The following is a 20,780-nucleotide window of genomic DNA, read 5'->3' on the forward strand; positions in this document are numbered from 1 at the left end:
CCAAATCATCAATTAAACCCTATTGATCAACTGAAGTTCAAGTTCCACCCTCTAATTTGTTGGAAAACTAACTTTTATTGAGGTAAAGTTGTATTTTTTATGAAACTTTAGGGTTAACTAGTCAACCCGAAACCACCAGGTACAACCGGTTGAGCCGTTTCATAGCCCAACCCGTTATTGTTTAAAAACTGGTGTTTAAAACACTGGGTCGAACCATTATAATAGTTGGGGGGAAGCATCACTAGAGTTTCATGGTGCGTGGAATCATTATAGTCTTGATAGAGTGCGTACTCTGTACTTACTAACTCACATTATTTTTTATTTCAATTTCTCATTTGATATTACAAATAAATAAAATATGTAATCAAATACTATCCTGATAAAATAACACCTCAAACCTTGTCTACATTACCCAGATCATATTATTTAAGTAAGTTTAACTCAAATGTCACATAGAGCCTACACAAAATTAGACCGTATAAACTATAAAGTATTTTGATAGCATGTTGGTAAAGTGGTAGAATTCCCAATCAAATAAAATCTTGTAAAGGACAGTGTCGTGAAATTTTAGTCATTCAAAAAAATCTCGAAAAGGATATGTTTGTCATTTCAAAACGTCCGAGGACTTTTCAATACAATCACCAAAACTGAAGGACTCAAATTACACATTCAACACATATATAACCAAACCAATCTGTTAACTCCTCACACACGTAAAACCCATTTCCCACCAAATCAAAAAAATGGATAAACCGTCACCGGAAAACTTAATCGTCGTTAAAAAAGATCCCGACGGGATAGCTTACGTCACAATCAACCGCCCAAAGTCCTTAAACTCACTAACAAGACCGATGATGGTGGATCTGGCGCGTGCTTTCAACTCTCTCAGCTCCGACGACTCCGTGGGCGTCATCATACTGTCCGGGTCGGGTCGCTCGTTCTGTTCGGGCGTGGATCTGACTTCTGCAGAGGATGTGTTCAAAGGAGACGTGAAGGATGTGGAAACGGATCCGGTTGCTCAGATGGAGCGGTGCCGGAAGCCCATAATCGGGGCGGTTTCCGGGTTTGCTGTTACGGCGGGTTTTGAGATCTCGCTTGCTTGTGATATTTTGATTGCTTCTACTGATGCTAAATTTGTTGATACGCATGCTAGGTTTGGTTATTATTATGCTGATGATTTTGCTGTAGAAAGTTGAAACCCTAGAATTTGTTTTGACTCAACTGTTAGTTATAAGCTGAATTATGCATATGTTTATTAATTTGAGATCTAACTGAGTTTAGTAGGTGTTAAATTGTTTAGGTATTGATCAAATTTTCAGGTAAATTAAGTAGAGGTCAACTGTTTTTGACGGTCAACATGGTTTCACAAGTTTTGAGGTTTAATATGACTAGTGAGCCCAGCCAAACCAAATAGACACCTTGGTTTTAAAAAGCGTGAGGTGTACAAAAGCGCCAATGCCTAAAAGTTTAAAACCGAGACGCAATGCTCAAAGGGGGGGGGGGGGTATTTTCGTACCGAGGCGCAAGACGATGATATAAACTAATGATATATCCTATAAGTTTTTAGCTTCCCCTACCCAAAAATAGCTATAAATAAGGTCTTTATATGATTTTACCTACATGTACAAGCCAAATTACCCAAGCCCCAAGGTACAACAGTTTGCTGCAAATAAACACTCTATGTACAAGAGGCGTGTGCCTCAGCCTCAAAAAAACACGCTTTTTCTGCACCTGAGATCTGCGCCTCGCGCCTAGGTGCTTTTTAAAACCCGATTAGACACCACCGGCTCAGTCGTCAAAATAGGTTACGTGGCCGGCTTTTCAACCATTAGGCCACGTGTCGTCGTCGGCTAAGTTTGGCGGCTAAATGACTGATCTATTGGCTTCATATGACACGTGTAGAAAGGAGAGTGCCTTTGTGGTGGATCCCACTTTTGAAAATCCTAAATTTTAGTGCCCAAAAGTACCGGCTAAGGGTTAAGTGTAGCACTCTGAGTGGCTGGTTTAGTTTTGAAAGGCTTAAAAGTTTTGTCTATTTTGGTAATTTCCTTATTGAAATTTGTCTGTTTGACCTTAGAGTAATTTTGTATTAAATGAATGACAGTTTAAAGTGCTATCTATTTGATCAAAGAGCATGGTGACATAAATCTGTAATTGTCAAGCAAGAAGCAAATAAAACCCTTGTGTATTTATTTTTAACATGTTGAAATTGATTTGCAGATTTGGGATATTTCCTTCATGGGGTCTGTCGCAAAAGCTTTCACGCATAATAGGGCCTAATAAAGCCCGAGAAGTGTCGCTAACAGCCACCCCGTTAACTGCAGAGAAAGCAGAGAAGTGGGGATTGGTGAACCATGTGGTTGAAAGTAGTGAATTGTTAAAGAAAGCCCGTGAAGTTGCAGAGGCCATTATGAAAAACAATCGGGATTTGGTGTTGAGGTACAAAGCGGTTATAAATGATGGTGGCAAGCTAGATCTTCATCATGCTCTTTTACTAGAGAAGGTATGCAATTTTTAACACACAATTAGCTTTAGAAAGTAACATAGTTGAGTCATGGCATAGAATAATAGTGGGATTTGTCGCGTTCAAAGCGATGATGGCATTGAAAAGCGGTTACTTACAAGATTCCCATAAATGAAAGTTTTTGAGAGTTTGAATTCTCTTTGTAGTAGTGAGAATACAATTCTCTGACCGCAACCGTGTTACATTTTTATGCAATTTGCTTATATAGAAAAGGGGCAAATGAGCTGCAAGAGAATGTTATGTATTATTATACAGTTAGGTGTGTTTTTCCTGGCAAAAGAGGATTTTGTGTGTATAGATAGATGATGATGATGAAAGGGTTTTTTTTTTGTAGGAGAGAGCGCATGAATATTACAATGGGATGACAAAGGAGCAGTTCAAGAAAATGCAGGAATTTATAGCAGCTAGAAGTTCTTCTAGAAAACCTGCTTCTAAATTATAGGTCTGTTTGTCTAATGTCGGTAAAATCAATGTTGTTGTTGTTGTTGCAATGAGTTACTTGTATCTCATGAAGTTCCGTTCCGTGGGCAATAAAAATGTCTTCAAAGGTCAAAAAGCAGACATTTTTTGTTTTTGCTGCATACATACAATAATTAGGTGGAGCATGCACCGCATATCATTGAGTAAACATGATAATACTAGTCCATAAAACGTTAGTAGTTAAGAATTTGTAATAAGTAATATAATCTTATCAATCAACACCATTTATTATATATATTAGTCCATGTCTAGTCGTTAGCACATATGATTTTTACATGCTTTGATTAGTGGTCTCCGGTGTTATGAACCTAAGCCTATATAGGGCCCAATTGACCAGCCCAGTTCAAGTGGCCCAGCAAAGTGAATGGAGAATATAAACAAGACGAACCAAGAACAATAGGGAATGAAGATTGTTTAGGCAAGTTGGTTATTCTTCTCTCATCTCAAATTCTATTCTGATTCCCATCTCCTTCTGAATTGTTCTTATTTCTCTATTGTCTTCTATCCATTGTAATCCGTACACACTAAGTCAATAGAATCAAGCCGTTTAGTGCCTAAATTGATTAGTAATTGGTTGTGATTAGATCAGTTCACAACATCCGGCCCCACCCCCACCAATCAGACACAAATTTGAGGGGATATTTTGGACAGTTCCTCCAATGTAGGAACTTGTTCTACAGTGCACTTTATACAAACTTACAAACAAGTTAACTTTTAATGGTACCCATTTTGACCAACTGATTGATGCCTTACGCGGTTTTAGAATCAATCTCATACCACGACTCAACTTTGGATTCTCCTGAATCGCCACCTATTTGTCATCATCACTATCTTAGAACATCATTTGGTTAACAAGGTAAACGCATTATTGTAATTCTTTGGCTTCTTCTTCAACATGTGGCTCTCTTCTCTTAACTCCAATTCCCAGTTATACGGTATCCTTATTTCTTGTAGTTGTTGCCATCCTTTATCTTGTACTTATTATCGTTTCTAGCTCAAACAAAGCCATGAAAAGCTCACATGGTGGACTCTGATTGGCCCATTGATCCCGACCACTCCTTTTAGGTAACCTCAAATTACACTGCTAGTTTTTAAAATGACTACATTGAATGGTTTTACCACATGGTGTGGGGGCGTGGAGTGGGGCTCCTCCTCAATTTAGCTCAAATGGTCTCACCGTTCTCACACTTTAGGACGTTTTCTCCTGATCTCGTACATATATATATAGGTAGAGGATCCTGTAAAAAGTACTCAAAGTGTAAGAAGTGTGAGAAGTGTATTATAACACTATATATAATACTATATAACACCATATAAACACCGTATAACAATATGTAACACCATATAATACCATATAACACTATGTAACACTATATATCATTATATAACAAATATAACACTATAGGTTGTCTGATAGCATGTCTATGATAGATGTATAGTGTTATATTTGTTATATAATGATATATAGTGTTACATAGTGTTATATGGTATTATATGGTGTTACATATTGTTATACGGTGTTTATATGGTGTTATATAGTATTATATATAGTGTTATAATACACTTCTTACACTTCTCACACTTTAGGCCCTTTTTACACTATCCTTACCCTATATATATATATATATATATATATATATAGGGGAGGGTTTAAATGAGAACGCTAAATATTGTGAGAACCGTGAGAACAAATGAAAAAACCGCAAGAACTTGGTCAAAAACAATTCAAATTCAAATTTTTTTTCTACACTTATCATTATTACTCGAATACCATGTTAGAAATTTAATTTACACGTTTAAATTTACGTGTATTCGTGAATAAAGAAAATTTACACATGTGTAAGTTTGCCATTTACACATGTGTAAATCTGTTATATTTACACATATGTAAAAAATCTAAAAAGAGTAATTTTGAAAGGAGAAATGAATTATTTGATGTTGTAAATTATTTTTTTGATGTTGTATCTTAATTACAATGAGTTTTGTATTAAAAAAAAAAATTGGTTTTGATTGGTTTTTTCATTCGTTCTCACGGTTCTCGCAATATTTAGCGTTCTCAAAATAACCCTCCCCTATATATATATATACAAAACTCACTGTAATTAAGCATCAAAAAAATAATTTACAACATCAAATAATTCATTTCTCATTTCAAAATCACTCTTTTTAAATTTTTTACACATGTGTAAATATAACAGATTTACACATGTGTAAATGGCAAACTTACATATCCATGTTTATAAGAATATTTTATAAAATATATAAAATATTTCTTATATATTTTATATTTCTGGTTATATTTCTTTTTACATATCCATGTTTATATTTCTTGCATACTAAAAAAAATATATTTTTCAAAAAAAATGGGTATATACCCCCTCTGATATGGTATCAGAGCAAAGGCTTTCCTAAAATCTAAAAGACAGAGACAAGCTCCATATTTTTACTGGCTTTGAATGCCCAAAACTTTTTGTGGGGAACTCTCTCAGGTGAAGATTATGGGAAATGTTTATTGCTTTGGTAACAAATTGGATGAGGATCTGTAGTTTTGTATAATAGAATTAAATTCATATTAATCTTAAAAAACTGGAATATAAGAATATCTAACAAGAAACTAAGGGTAGGAATTAAAGCTAAGGAGACGGAATTTATTAAACCATAGAGAACTCTCAATCATCTTCGCCATTCAAAAAATTTGAATTCTTGAATTTAGAGTTTACTGAAAAACCCAGCCTTAAAAACATTAATACAGAAAAATATAGTTTTATTTGCAGAATTAAAGATAATTGTAAACATAGTCTACATACAGATAACCCACATCTAAACGCTTTAACAGATCTGGTAATAAATCTCGGTTGTAACCTACAGAAAGATTCCATAATTAATAAACAGTTACTTGAAAAGATTTCGGTATATACAGAAGAATTTAAAAAATATTCTCAAAATTTAGATTATATAAAAGATCAAAATAACCAAATACTTAAAGAACTAAAGAGAAGTTGTTTAGAAAAACAAACAGAAAATATACAAAATAATAATATACAAATAGAAGTAGATAAAATCACAGACGCTATAAACAAGCTTAACATTGAAGATATAAAAATTATTAAAAAACCAACACCATATAAACATTGGCAACCTCGAAAATGAATAACCAAATTTCAAGAAGAAGTAGATCTATACAAGAAGCTAGAAATTCAACAAGTAGTATACAAGATATAATTACATCTGAAACATTTTTAAATCGGATACTTAGACGAGGATCAGGGTCTAATAGTAATAAACAGATAATACAAATAGAAGAAGAAATAGATGTAGACAGAAATATGGATTTGTACAATCAACACCAATTAGACATATTAAACCCAAAAATATTATATCAAACAGGTATATTTAATGTAAATACAACGTTAATAAGAAGTACTAGAGAAGAAAGTCTCAGAGTTCTAGATAAAACAGTAACTATAGATTTATTATCACCAGAAACTATACAAAGAATTAAACACTCTGGTAAACACTTTGTACATACAGGATTAATCGTCATAGGCATTAAAGCTTTAGGACGAAAGAATTTAGGAACTAAACTATTGGCATTAATATTAGATAAAAGTTGGAAAACAGAAATGAAAAAAGCCATAATATCAGGAATGGAAGTTGACTTAAGCCAAAATACAGCCTTATTCTATTGCACACCAGGAATATTAAAAGACATAAGAGATTTGCAAAATATAAAAATAGCTTTACAAACGAAAGGATATGAAAATTACGATGGAAACAATATAGTTATAAGTGTAGGAGTACTAGGAAAGGCTAGTAACAGTTCAGGAATGAAATACAAGGTAAACATAGATGGGATAGTTAAGGCAGTAGCATCAAAATCTATACAAATGATAGAACCGATTAAAATAGATCCCTAACAATTAACAGGTTTAGAATGGAATATAAACGATCTTCAAGAAAATGAAAAAACAGTTTTAATTCCAAAGAGGAGTTTTATATATGAAGGATCAGATGGTAAACAAAGTTTAAGATTTACAGATTTTAAAGAAACTACAAATGAGGAAAATAATGAAAATACTATGGAATATAGTTTTATGAATATACAACAACTAGAAGAAGATGAAATAAACCCAATATATGATACAGAAAATGAAGACGAAATAAACACAGATTTCTTAAAATTTAAAGAGGAATATATGGATTACACTCTAATAGATTATGAAGACGAGGAGTTAACAGGTTTTAAAACAGAAGAAACTAACAAAACAATAGAACAAATAATAGATAAAAAATTTACAGAATTAAATATACAAGAAGAAGTAGATAATATGATAATAGAATGTATAACAGATCTAGGCATGACCTATGAAGAAAGCTATAAAAAATTACAAGAATTCTGTAATTTACCATTAGTAGAAAGCATTTTACAGGGAAAAACAATGTTAACAGAGTTTTATAAACATGAACAAGCCTATATGGCTACAAAAAAAGAATTACAAGGAAAAAGACCTAGAATGGAATGGAGTAGAGATTCTAGTAATAGAACTTCACATAAAACCCTAGGAAGAGAACCCTGGACACAACCATCAATAGATTACAGTCAAGAATCAACATTAAGAGGAAGAGGTAGCAGGTTACCAATAGGACAAACATACAGTGGGAATATGTTGTTATTAGAACGGCAAAAACCCCAACTATGGATAGATGAAGTGTTAACATGGGAACAAACAGTAGTTAGAATGTGGGAAACGAATAAAAAAGATAGTATGGACATGTTTTCCTATCTAGAAACTACACTAGGACCAATAGCCCTAGGAATCTGGCAAAGTAAAAAAGCACAAGATTCGACAGAAATTAACAATTTAAAAGCTTTAGGAGATAATCCTTATAATTTCACATCACAAATCAGAACACTAATATTAGGAGTTGATCCAGCAAAAAATAATAGCCTAATACAAGATACAGCTATTAGAAATCTAGAACAATTAAGTATAACTGATATGAAATACATAAATGAATTTACACTAGATTTTACAAGATTGCTATCACAAACAGGAAAAGCAATGGATGATGATCTATGTGATAAATATTTTATAAAACTACCAGGAGATTTAGGAAAAAATATACATGAGTCGTGGAAGACAATATATGGAGAACATCACAATCTTGGAATAGGACCTAGAATAACTTATACATTTGGAATACTAGAAGATAAATGCAAAGAAGTAGCTTTACAAGAACAATTAAAAACAAATGCATATGCATTCTGTAAAACAGCAATCTACACACCCCAAGCCTATGGGTTTTATGATAAAAAGAAAAATATAAGAAAAAGCACTACTTATAACAAAAATTACAAAGCAAATTATAACAAAAACAAATATGTTAGAAAACCTCAAACAAGAAGATGTAAATGTTTTATATGTGGAGAAGAACAACATTTAGCTAACAAATGTCCTAATAAAAATAAGAACATAGAAAGGGCTAGCTTAGTAGAACAACTACACAATTATGAAATAGAAGCTATTAAAACAGACGAATCAGATAATGAGTCAGTCTATAGTATATACAGTGAAGACGAAAAGCCAATAACTAAGGTCACTTACACATACATGAATATAGAGGAATGTCAACATAACTGGGTACATCAAAGAGGTAATAATTATATAAAATGCTCTAATTGTGGATATTATCCTAGTATAGAGAAAAGGTCACAATGTAATATATGCTTTCAAGAAATATGTTGCATTTGTATAAAGAAATTACATAATATAGATGTAGGTACTACATCAAAAACTATAGATACAAGTACCAACATGATTATAGAAAGGATAAATAAGTTAGAATTAGCAACTGAATTACACAGTCTAAAGTTAAGAGATATAGACAATAGAATTATAGAACTAGAAAGGAAGATAGGAGCTAAAATAGTAGAAGAATTAAGTCAACTGTCGACAGAAGTACCTGAAGAACAAGTATTTATACAGACTCAAGGATCTATAAATATGATCAATATACAATGCTGTTTATGGCTTGATAATAATAAATTTTTAGACTTAACAGCATTAGTTGATACAGGAGCATCAAAAAGTCTAATATCACATAGTCTAGTACCAGAACAATACCATAAAGAATTAAAATATCAAGTTGTAAGCAGAACAATTGAAAATAGATAAGTTGGAATAACACACTACTTAGAGCCTGTAGGAATACAGTTTTTAGATTTTTCAAACAATTATAGCATAAAGTACGATATACCACAGGTAAACATAAACCCAGCATATATACAGTCAAAAGACTTTGTGCTAGGATTAAATTTTATATTTGCTTTAAATGGTTCTATTACAGCAAATAGAAACTTTATTACACTCAGTAAACAAATCTATACAGTCCCAACAACAAGGTATATTAATATATCAAAGATTGCACAGAAGCGTGGTGGTCAAGGAAGTTTAGAATTTTTAAGGCAACAAAAAAGAAATAATCCAATAGAAAATGAAACTATAAAACTGTTAACAGACTTTCTAAGTCATGAAGTAGAAAAAGGAAAAGATATTATACAAAGTATAAATCACCCTATGATTTTACATTTAGAAAAAGTTGGTCTTATGGGTGAAGATATTACAAAATCACATATAGAATACATATGTAAATTTAAACTAAAAAATCCAGATATTACTATAAGAACTGCTAATGTAGAATATAGTCCTTTAGACAAAGAAGAATTTAAAAAACAAATCCCTGAAATGATTAGCCAAGGATTAATTAAAAAATCAGAAAGTCCTCATAGATCAGCAGCCTTTATAGTAAGAAACCATAGTGAAATAAAAAGAGGTAAAGCAAGAATAGTATACAATTACAAAAGACTAAACGATAATACAGTAGATGATGGATACAATATTCCCAATAAAGACACTTTATTAAATCTTATACAGAAAAAGAAGGTTTTTTCAAAATTTGATTTAAAGTCAGGATATAATCAGTTAAAACTTGAAGAAAGTTTTAAGCCATGGACAGCTTTTACATGCTCAGAAGGACAGTTTGAATGGAATGTCCTTAGCTTTGGGCTAAAGAACGCTCCTTCAATTTTTCAAAGATTTATGGATAGTATTTTCTTAAAATACGACTTTTGTTTAGTATATATTGATGATATACTTGTAGCAAGCCAAACAGTACAAGAACATGAAAAACATTTACAACAGGTGTTTGAAGAAATAAAAAAGAATGGAATAGTAATTTCCAAACGAAAAATGGAACTATTTAAAAGAAAAATATCTTTCTTAGGATTAGAAATAGGTAATGGAAAAATAGAATTACAGTCACAAATCTCTACAAAGATACTTGATTTCCCAGAAAAATTTGAAAACTTAAAACAAATACAAGCCTTTCTGGGACTGGTCAATTATGCCAGAAAATTTGTTCCAAATTTATCAAAGTTAGTAGGGCCTTTATACAGTAAAACAACAAAAAATGGCCAAAGGTACTTTAATTCAGAAGACATAAAACTAGTTAAAGAAATTAAAATGGCAATTAAAAATATTAAACCACTAGAATTACCACTTGTTACAGATTACATAATTATTGAGACAGATGGGGAGCAGTTCTTCTCTGCAAACCAAGTAAATATAGTCCTAAGCAAGAAGAGAAAATTTGTGCTTATGCAAGCGGTAATTTTCAAAACAAAAAAGTTGGACTAGTATCGATTTTGAAATACAGGCATTGATATATGCATTAGAAAAATTCAAACTATTTCTTCACAAAGAATTTACAGTAAGAACTGATTGTGAGGCTATTGTAAAATTTATAAAGAATGATCAAAGTAAAAAGATAAACAGGACCCGATGGGTTAATTTACAAAATATTATCCAAGGAAGTGGATATCAAATCAATTTTGAACATATTAAAGGGAAAAATAATGGGATAGCCGATATGTTATCTCGTAATATTAACAGATTGTTGCTTTTAGATGGACAGGAAAAAAGATAAGGGAAAGGCAATACTTATACATCCTACACAGCCTACAAAAGCCTCTCCAATGAATACATCATCTGAAGAAGAGAAAACAGAGAAATTCATGAGCCAGTTAATACAAGCAGCAAGAACACAGAATTTTAGACAACTGCCTGCAACACTAACAGATCTCAACAATATTACACAGTTTTACAACCCGAGTCAATCAAAGGCTACAAATGTTCGTCCTCCAAAAAATAGGTATTTTACACAAAGGGCAAGCTCTCAATCACAGAATACACAAAATGCGGTTATCACCTTTGGTAATTATGCATTACAATTCCCAATACAAAATTTCGTCCAATTATTGGGATGTAGCTAACAGAAAAACAACAGTGTTTACTAGATAACCTGTGGCATATTCAAACTATGCCTCAGGCCTCAACCTTTAAAGTCCAGGTGTTAAATGCATTAAGCATTTATTGTTATGAACAAAGCAGTAAAGCACCTGAGAAACCATAGAGGCCTAAGTTTACCCATTATGTCATATTTCGAGGCACAAAAATTGGTATTTTTAATAAATGGGAAACTGTGGCTAAACATATCCAATGCCCCAATCCAATTTACAAAGGCTTTACAGATTTTCAAAAAGCTATAGAAACAGCAAGAGAACATTTTGGGGTAAGTGGCTTTTACATAGAACCTGAAGAGGTTCAAACATTTGCAGACATGGCTAAAATTAAGCCAGAACAAATAATTAAAAATCAAGAAGGGCTGATCACTGAGTTACAAGATCAGCTTGTACAACAAGGAAAAAATACACACTCTATACAAGAAAAGATTGAAAATAGTCTGTTAAAACAAAAAATAGGTTTATTGGAAGCAAAAAATACACAGTTATTACAGAAGCTTGAGAAAAAAGATAAAGACAAAACAGATTTACACAGGACGTTTGAGTGTTTCAGGACCAGGATTCTTGATACACCTTGGCAGCAAAGCCTAAAACCAATTACAGAAAGATTCCCAGAATTTGAGAATCTTGTTTCACAGAAAGTTTGTGCAGAATTTCCTTTAATTTTGTACAATTTGCAACAACAGCTGATAGACATGGCATTCAAATTTGATAGCGAACAGCAAGGATTCAAAGTGGTAGAAAGAACGGATGAAAAAGGAGATGGAACTGGTCTTCTATTACTTCAAATACATCATCCTACAAAGTTGACAAATGAGCAGATAATTCAATTTTATCATCATGGTATGATTGATTATTTGGAAATAAAGTTAGAAAGAAAAACAGAAGATCTTCTCAACCAGCTTGGAGAAAAGGTCATTCTAATTGCAGGAAATATGGCAATTAGATCAACGACTTCGATCATTGGTTGTAAAATAATTTCCTCATTCCCTTATACAGATGCATACACATATAGACCAGCAAGAAAAAGGATTTTCATTGAACATAAAAGTAATACATGCCATCAATATCATCTACAGACATCAATGACAAAAACTGATATAGAGTTTTCAACTCTACCTTGGTTAAGTCATTCAGATGAAAAAAGTCCAGATAATTTTACACAATTTATCAAAAAATATCAGGAAACCCCAGAACTTCCTGATTATTATCCATGGAGGAATTATCACTTGGTAGGTGAAGGACATTATATACAAATTTATGCAAAACCAGTCTGGAGAATGCTTCTACCCTTTGCAGGGGAAGGAGACACTTTACAATTACAACACATTATCAACTTAGAAGACGAAGAAGGCAATAACTTGGAAGATTGTTCTAGTCCACAGTCCATAGACTCAACACACAGAGATTTCTAAAAAGACATGATGAAAGCATTGACCTAAAGAGACAGGTGTACACAACATTTCTAGACAGATTGTTGCCCAGCACATGCATCTGAAAAAGAATCCATTATTGTAGATAGTGCCTATTGTCTTTTTATTTCTTTTATTTGTATCCGTTTATTTTTCTGACACTAGAGCAATATGTATAGTGTTTTGTTTGTAGGATAGCTTTTCTTTTTGCCTATATAAGGCATAGAATGTAGTTGTAAAAATCATCCCAGAATTCAATAGAAATTTCTTGCATACTCATTCATCCTTATGGCACACTAAAATCCTCTCCGTCCCTCCTTAGCCTAACCTCCTAGCCCCTCAGTTTCGTTCATTGTTCTTCATATTATATTCCACCAAAAAAAAAAAAAAGAGTCTTTTTTACCTTTTGTTACCCCTTGTTCACCCCGCTGTGCATAAATCTCAAGTTTTACTCAAGCTTCTGCCTTCACATTCAGGAGCCATTTTCTTGTTACCCACTGTAAGAAATTTTTTGTTACCCCCCTTATTTACTTTTTACTGTTATATTTTTACTTTTTACTGTTCTTTCTTTTAAAATATTTCTTATATATATTTTATATTTCTGGTTATATTTCTTTTTACATATCCATGTTTATATTTCTGTTTATATTTCTTGCATACTAATATATATATATATATATATATAGGGCCAGGATCATTTCAGAACCATAAATATTTACAGAACTCGCAAGAACTCCTAATAAACAATCTTTCTATTTATATATTTTTATAACAAATATAACACTATACATCTATCATAGACATGCTATCAGATAACCTATAGTGTTATATTTGTTATATAATGATATATAGTGTTACATAGTGTTATAATACACTTCTCACACTTTGAGCATGTCACACCCCCAAAATCCACCTGCGGATAACACCCGCTTCGAGGGCGTGACTGACCAGGATCCAGCCACCAATTATACTGAGCATTTAATTAATAGTAGGAATATTTAAAATCCGAAGTAATTAACAACATTAGAGTTTAGATTCGGTAATTAGTTTAACAAAACAGCGGAAGCATAAACCAAAATAGTTTTAAAGACAGTTCATTGATCAAAACAGTTATCCCAACACACGGGTTTGACGAACACTACACTTCCCCAAGTAGCAGCTCCTGAATCGTTGGTTACCTGCAAAGCATGCAGTAAGGAGTCAACAATAATGCTGAGTGAGTTCACTAGTTGTCCAGTTTTAATTACCAAAAACTTTGTTTCACCGGTTAATTTATCCGTTTATACATGCCCTGGGGAGCTACCCCAAAAGTTAGCGACTAAACTGTTTTTCCAATACCGAACACTAGGTAACCGTTGCGTATCCGCAGGATGCCCCGATGTCAATGTTCTATCATCATTGACGGATTTCTGAGTCTATTAGTTCACGCCCGTCCCAAACCAGGGCACGGTGTGAGGCTGGTAAACACCTAAATAGCGCTATCAACTAATAACCCGCTCGCCTAACCCGGCGACTAATCGGTATTTGTAGTAGGGACTTGAGTGATAGAGTTTCGTTTAGTGCCGTTAGTTGCAATCCGTATAAACAGTAATTAACCAAAAGGTTTCCCAATACCCGGGAAGGAAAAGTAAGTTGTGTTCCCAATAACCAGGGAAAGTATGTAAATGGTATCCCCTTTTACCAGGGGATAGGATTGTCCAAAAGGTTTCCCAATACCAGGGAAGGAAAAGTAAGTTTTGTTCCCAATAACCAGGGAAAGTATGTAAATGGTATCCCCTTTTACCACGGGATAGGATTGTCCAAAAGGTTTCCCAATACCAGGGAAGGAAAAGTAAGTTTTGTTCCCAATAACCAGGGAAAGTATGTAAATGGTATCCCCTTTTACCAGGGGATAGGGTTGTTAGTCTCGTGTCCCAAACCACCGGGACGCATGCTTTTAAGTTGTGAACTCACCTTGGGTTGCTCGGTAGGTTTAGGTTACTTGTCAATCACGTTGGTCACCACGTCCTAACATGGTTACCGGTATAGGTCAGGTTCGGTATACAAGCATTCACGTAAAACTTACACATAACTAACACGTATCAAGCATATAAGTAAACAGTGGGTTAATGGGCCGGCCTAAATAATTAAGCAGTCAACAGCAACACATAGTTCATTTAACAGATAGCCCAAGTTAACACAGAATGGCCCAATAACCAGAATGGACAGCCCACTCGCAACCAGCTGGTCTCGAGTCGCAACCAGGTGGTCTCGGCTTGTCACGCTGTGGTTGCGAGTCGTAACCGTGGTCTCGAGTCATCATGTTTTGGTTGCGAGTCGCAACGACGTGATTTCGAGTCGCAATCTCGCGGTTTCGAGTAGTCATGCTGTGGTTGCGAGTCGCAACTACGTGGTCTCGAGTTGTCTTGCCTTGGTTGCGAGTCGCAACGACGCGGTTGCGAGTCGTAAGCTGTCCCTTTCACGTACACGTGATGATGCAGATGCAACAGTCCGAAATTGTACCATGTATTCAGACCCAGATTAGGAAACAACCAATAATGTTTCACTAACACTTTTCCTAAACTGACCAGCAATGAAAATAGATCAAACTTTGCCATTTTTACATCTTCAAGTCATATTCAAACAAGTTCATCTTATGTTCATCATTTTCTAGGGTTTTCATATCAACATAATCATATATTTATGAACCAAAATCACATGTTTTAGCAAGATCAACATGCAAAACATACATTATATATCCGAATCTTAAGTTTAACATCATTATTTGCAAGGAATAAAGAAGCATAGTATGGTTAGTCATAATCATTCTTGAACTACCATTTGTTAGTCATTTAAACATGTTATCAAGCTTTGTTCACAAGGGTTTTCACATATAGTCAAGTTCCACAATTCATCCTAAAAATTATACAAAAACTACTATCCAAGCATTTCTTAGTTCATAAGCATACATAAATCTCATGCACATAGTAACAACACTAACCGGTTGTGAAGAAGGAGGATGAGCCGAAAGAAAGGAAGAAAATGAGAGAAGATGAAGTGTCCGAGTGATCCGAGCTTTCTTGACCGAGATCCCTTGCTTGAATCCGAAAGTTGGAGAAGGTTGGGATGTTGTTTTGGGGTGTTCTAGTTGAGAGAGAAATAGGAGAAGTGTGTTTGTGTGTTGTGTATGAAATGAGGGAAAGTGGGGAAAGATGGGGTATATATACCAAGGGATGTTTCGGGTTGGGCTTGGGGTTTCGGCCCAAACCGGTTACGGCCCAAAGGCCCACTCGCAACCGCCCGGTTGCGAGTCATGGTCACAAATCACTCGAGACCTCATGGTCTCGAGTCGGGTTCCTTGTTCTCGGGTTGGGTTCTCGGCTCACATATAACACATACATATATACATACCAATGCACACATAACAAAGCACATATCACATAAAGATTCACGTTATCATTAAGTTTAGTCAGTCACTAGTCACATAATGTACAAACAAGTTACATCACGACACAACGAAAAGTTCTAGTTTTCGGGTTGTCACATCATCCCCAAGTTGAAAGAAATTTCGTCCCGAAATTTGATGGCACTCACTGAGGAAGCTAGTCAAGTTGTAAGGTTTTCCCGGTTATCCTGGGGTGTCACATCCACCCCCCGTTGATCTGGAATTTCGTCCCGAAATTCCGTAGCTTCAGCCTCAGTAGCGTTTGTACTGTTCTCAAACAGTTGGGGATATTTTTGTTTCATCCGATCTTCGCGCTCCCAGGTGAACTCTGGGCCGCGACGTGAGTTACAACGGACTCGAACAAGAGGTATTCTAGTGCTCTTGAGGACCTTAACATCCCGGTCCGTGATTTCGACAGGTTCTTCGACGAATTTCAACTGTTCGTCGATCGTGAGTTCCTTCAAAGGAACTACGTGCGTCTCATCTGACAGACACTTCTTCAGATTCGACACATGGAAAACGTGGTGAACTGCACCGAGTTCTGCTGGTAAGTTCAGTCTGTAGGCCACCTTGCCTATTTTCTCAAGGATTTCGAAAGGTCCAACGTACCGTGGGTTGAGTTTGCCTCGTTTACCAAAACGAACCACACCCTTCCAGGGTGAAACTTTGAGTAATACCCGCTCCCCAACCTGGAGCTCAAGTGGTTTCCTGCCCTTATCGGCGTAAGCCTTCTGACGGTCACGAGCGGCCGCCATGCGTTGTCGTATTTGAGCAATCCGCTCAGTAGTGTCTACCACATGTTCTGGACCAGTGATTTGACTATCCCCCACCTCTGCCCAACAAAGAGGTGACCGGCATTTACGTCCGTACAATGCCTCAAACGGAGCAGCTTTAATGCTGTTGTGGTAGCTGTTTTCCCAGCTGTTGCCAAAGTCGTTTACACAAGCGCGAAGCATGTCTCTTAATGTTTGAATAGTGCGTTCGGACTGCCCGTCCGTCTGTGGGTGATATGCTGTGCTCATATCTAAACGTGAGCCAAAAGACTTGTGCATTGCTTGCCACAGTTCCGAAGTAAAACGTGCATCTCGATCAGAGATGATAGAGGTGGGCACCCCGTGCCTCGAAACAACTTCCTTGAGGTATATCTTCGCCAGAGTGGAGAATTTATCTGTTGTCTTTGATCGCCAAGAAGTGTGCGGATTTCGTGAGTCGATCCACGATCACCCAGATAGTATCGTTTCCGCGCTGTGATCTAGGTAGGCCAGTAACGAAATCCATGGAAATTTGCTCCCATTTCCATTGTGGTATCTCTGGTTGTTGGAGTAGGCCTGAGGGTTTCTGATATTCCGTCTTGACTCGCGCACAAGTCAAACACTTGCTGACGTAAGTTGCTATGTGGGCCTTCATGCTAGGCCACCAATACGTAGTCTTAATATCGTGGTACATCTTATCCGAACCAGGGTGTACTGAGTAGCGAGGTTTGTGCGCTTCATCCATCGTAAGTTCTCGTAAGTCGCCATAGAGTGGGACCCAAATGCGTCCCGTTACATAATAAGCACCGTCTTCCTTCTGTTCTAAGCGTTGCCTTGACCCGCATAGGGCTTCAGCTCTAACGTTCTCTGGTTTCAGTGCTTCCATCTGAGCAGCTCGTATTTGCGAAGGTAGACTAGAATGGATCGTGAGTTGTAAAGCTCTTACGCGCTTAGGCGTAGTGTCCTTCCGACTGAGGGCGTCTGCCACTACATTGGCCTTGCCCGGGTGATACCTGATGGAGCACTCGTAATCATTCAGCAGTTCGCCCCATCGTCGCTGTCGCATATTCAGTTCCTTCTGCTTGAATATGTGTTCTAAACTTCTGTGGTCGGTGTAGGTGGCGCACTTGGTTCCGTATAGGTAATGCCGTCATAGCTTAAGTGCGAAGATCACTGCTCCCAGTTCCAAACCAAGCGTTGTGTAGTTCCTTTCGTGCGTCCTAAGTTGTCGAGAGGCGTAAGCAATAACCTTCTCGCGTTGCATCCGTGTGTAACTGGGATCCTAATTCGAAGCATCATGGTATACCGCTAGATTACCCGTACCCTAGGGTGAAGATGATGCTCAGTGCATTACAAAGTTTGGGATTCGAAAGCTGAAAAGACGTCCTCCTGTTTTGGTCTTTCACGAACACAACACCCTGCTGTGCCAACGAGACTTAAGCTGTGCGACCTCCGAAAATCTTGTGATTAAGCTGCGATAGTATCTAGTGGGACCAAGAAACTCCTGTATCCTCGAAGGGATCTTTGATGTTGATCAGTTCCTAACAAAATGGATCTTAGCGAGATCCATGTGTATTCCCACTTCGTTGTTTGATAAAAAGAAAATGTGTACTTCCCGAATCCTGAAGTCATACTTAGGTAGACTTCGCACGTAGACGCTCCTCCCTAGAAGCTCTACAATGGAATACAAGTGTTGTTCAAGGTGCCCCTTTCTCCTAGAAGTGATTCAAAACGTACTAGATAAACACAGTTGCAGTGTGATCCATAAAGCAGCTGGTGGGTTGTTCATCCCAAAAGGTCATGGAATAATTCATCCGGTGTCTCCTGGAAATGGCCTCATTGCGTTCACTATGCCGTTTTAGGAACATCCTCCCTTTGGACTTCCATCTGATGTTAGTTCGTTCGCTACTCAATCTTCACATAGGAGCATGACCCATGTAACTGGTCAACAGGTTGTCAATACGGGATCGAGACAAATGGTTATGGGCTGTCACCTTGATGAGTTCTTAATAGTCAGTATACACACGAAAAGGCCCATCTTCCCTAGGATAAGTGGGGCTCCCCCAAAGCGAAGAACTAGACCTTACAAAACTCCTGTCCAACGGTTCCTGTAGTTGCTTTGATAGATCTTGCGACCTTCCTGGCGCAAAATGGTAAAAGTACATGTAATCAGGGCTGCCTCAGACGTGAGATCAAACTGAGATTCCGCTTAACAAATTTTCGGAAGAAAAACTGAATGTTCCTCGGATAGCATGCCGAGAGAAACAACGAACAACTGGTGGATCCTCGATCCACTTTTCCTTAGCCTTAACATCCGTAGCGGTTGCAATCACAGCGGAGTAATCCCTCTGTAGACACTTCTGGCCTTCACAGCTGAAATGGCGCTAACTATTGAACTACTCTGATGCTTTAGAACAAATGCCGATTCTCCACACAAAGTTTTCTCCTCACTGGGTATATTCGCGTGATTCCTGGGTAACCAATTCACACTAACTACTGCGTTGTAACCATCGAGTGTGGTAGAAGGAAGGTCGACATCGGACACTCGTCCCACAAGGTCGGGTTTACATCCTAACGAACTTTTGAGATTCTATTTGACTTGCCATCAGTCGATTCCACATCTGGTTCGGTTTCAAGAAGTATCAGGGTCAAGCAGAATAGAGATGAAGCAAACAACTACTCATACTATGTCTGGCGTCGCCTGCGCCAATCCTAAATGCCCTTCCACGAGCATCATTTCCAATGTTGTTGTTACGGTTGCGAGGACTCCCATTACTATCATCATTCCCCTGGTTGTTGACCTTGATGTTGTCGCGACTGTTGTTTCTGACGTCGTTGCTTGAAATGGTGCGCTACGATCCTTTACTGACAAGTCCATCTTGTCGCGTTTCCGTGCCGCGTCCCAAGGTGTACTTATTGAGCTGGCCGTTACGCATTTCCGCACCATTGTCGATTGTCATCGCTTATGGCCCGACTGATTCGTAAGAGCTGGCTCCTATGAGCCGCTGGCTAGGGTTAAGGGTTCGATTGGAGTCAATTCGCTGATGCTCGTTGTCGGTGACTAGGGTCGTTCAAATGCTGAAGCCAGTAAGGTACTACGTCTACCCTCTTGACTGAGTACTACACGGTATGTTGAGATAGTGTTGCAGAAGTGATCGCACTTCGGGATTTAAGACGTCAACACGTTAAGTTCCAGTAAGCGAAGAAAGGTGAGAAGGATATAGACCAATCATTGTCGTTTCAACACCCATCCCGGGGATGCTCGTACAAGCACCTAATGTTCTACACATTTCGCTAGGCGTTCATATGGGTGTTCAGGTAATACTCGATAGCATCGAGGTTCGAAAGGGGTGCAGTGAGAAGTGAAAAGATCGTGTTCGAGTAGGAGACAATCACTGCTACGGCTCCTATGGACTGTTGTGTTTTCTCACATACAGATAACGAAACGGAACCCCTTTTTCACTTGTTAAGCCTCACTGGGACTTACATCCACCCCACTATATTATTATGTGTGCACCCACAATAATATTGTGATTTGCATGTTCATCTCAGCTCCTCTTAACTCATGTCAAATGGTTCCCCACACTCGAGTAGATTTCAAAGAGTATTAAGTAGTGTAAGTCACGGAGGTTTAGGGAATTACCACCCTATCAATCACATGATACGAGAAAGTGTTCATGAATTCATATTGGCGTGCTAACGTGCAATCACATGCAATATCGTATGTGGGCGTTCACTAGTTAGGCATACTAGTACGTATAGCGAAACAGGAAACATAAAGTAAGCAAACAAGTAAACACTGGTCCGAGCTATGAGGTCAAAAGTG

General features: G+C 36.7%; 1 protein-coding gene across 1 annotated transcript; it reads left to right on the top strand.

Annotated features, from left to right (window-relative positions):
• Positions 1-695: 695 nt before the first annotated feature.
• Positions 696-3,096, top strand: LOC110891501 (probable enoyl-CoA hydratase 1, peroxisomal). The gene is made up of 3 exons (XM_022139201.2): positions 696-1,153; positions 2,221-2,503; positions 2,859-3,096. The coding sequence occupies exons 1-3, from the start codon at positions 744-746 to the stop codon at positions 2,964-2,966; spliced, it is 801 nt and encodes a 266-aa protein (XP_021994893.1). The 5' UTR covers positions 696-743; the 3' UTR covers positions 2,967-3,096.
• Positions 3,097-20,780: the final 17,684 nt, after the last annotated feature.

Source organism: Helianthus annuus, chromosome 11 (genome assembly GCF_002127325.2).
Source record: "Helianthus annuus cultivar XRQ/B chromosome 11, HanXRQr2.0-SUNRISE, whole genome shotgun sequence".
Lineage (NCBI taxonomy): Eukaryota > Viridiplantae > Streptophyta > Magnoliopsida > Asterales > Asteraceae > Helianthus > Helianthus annuus.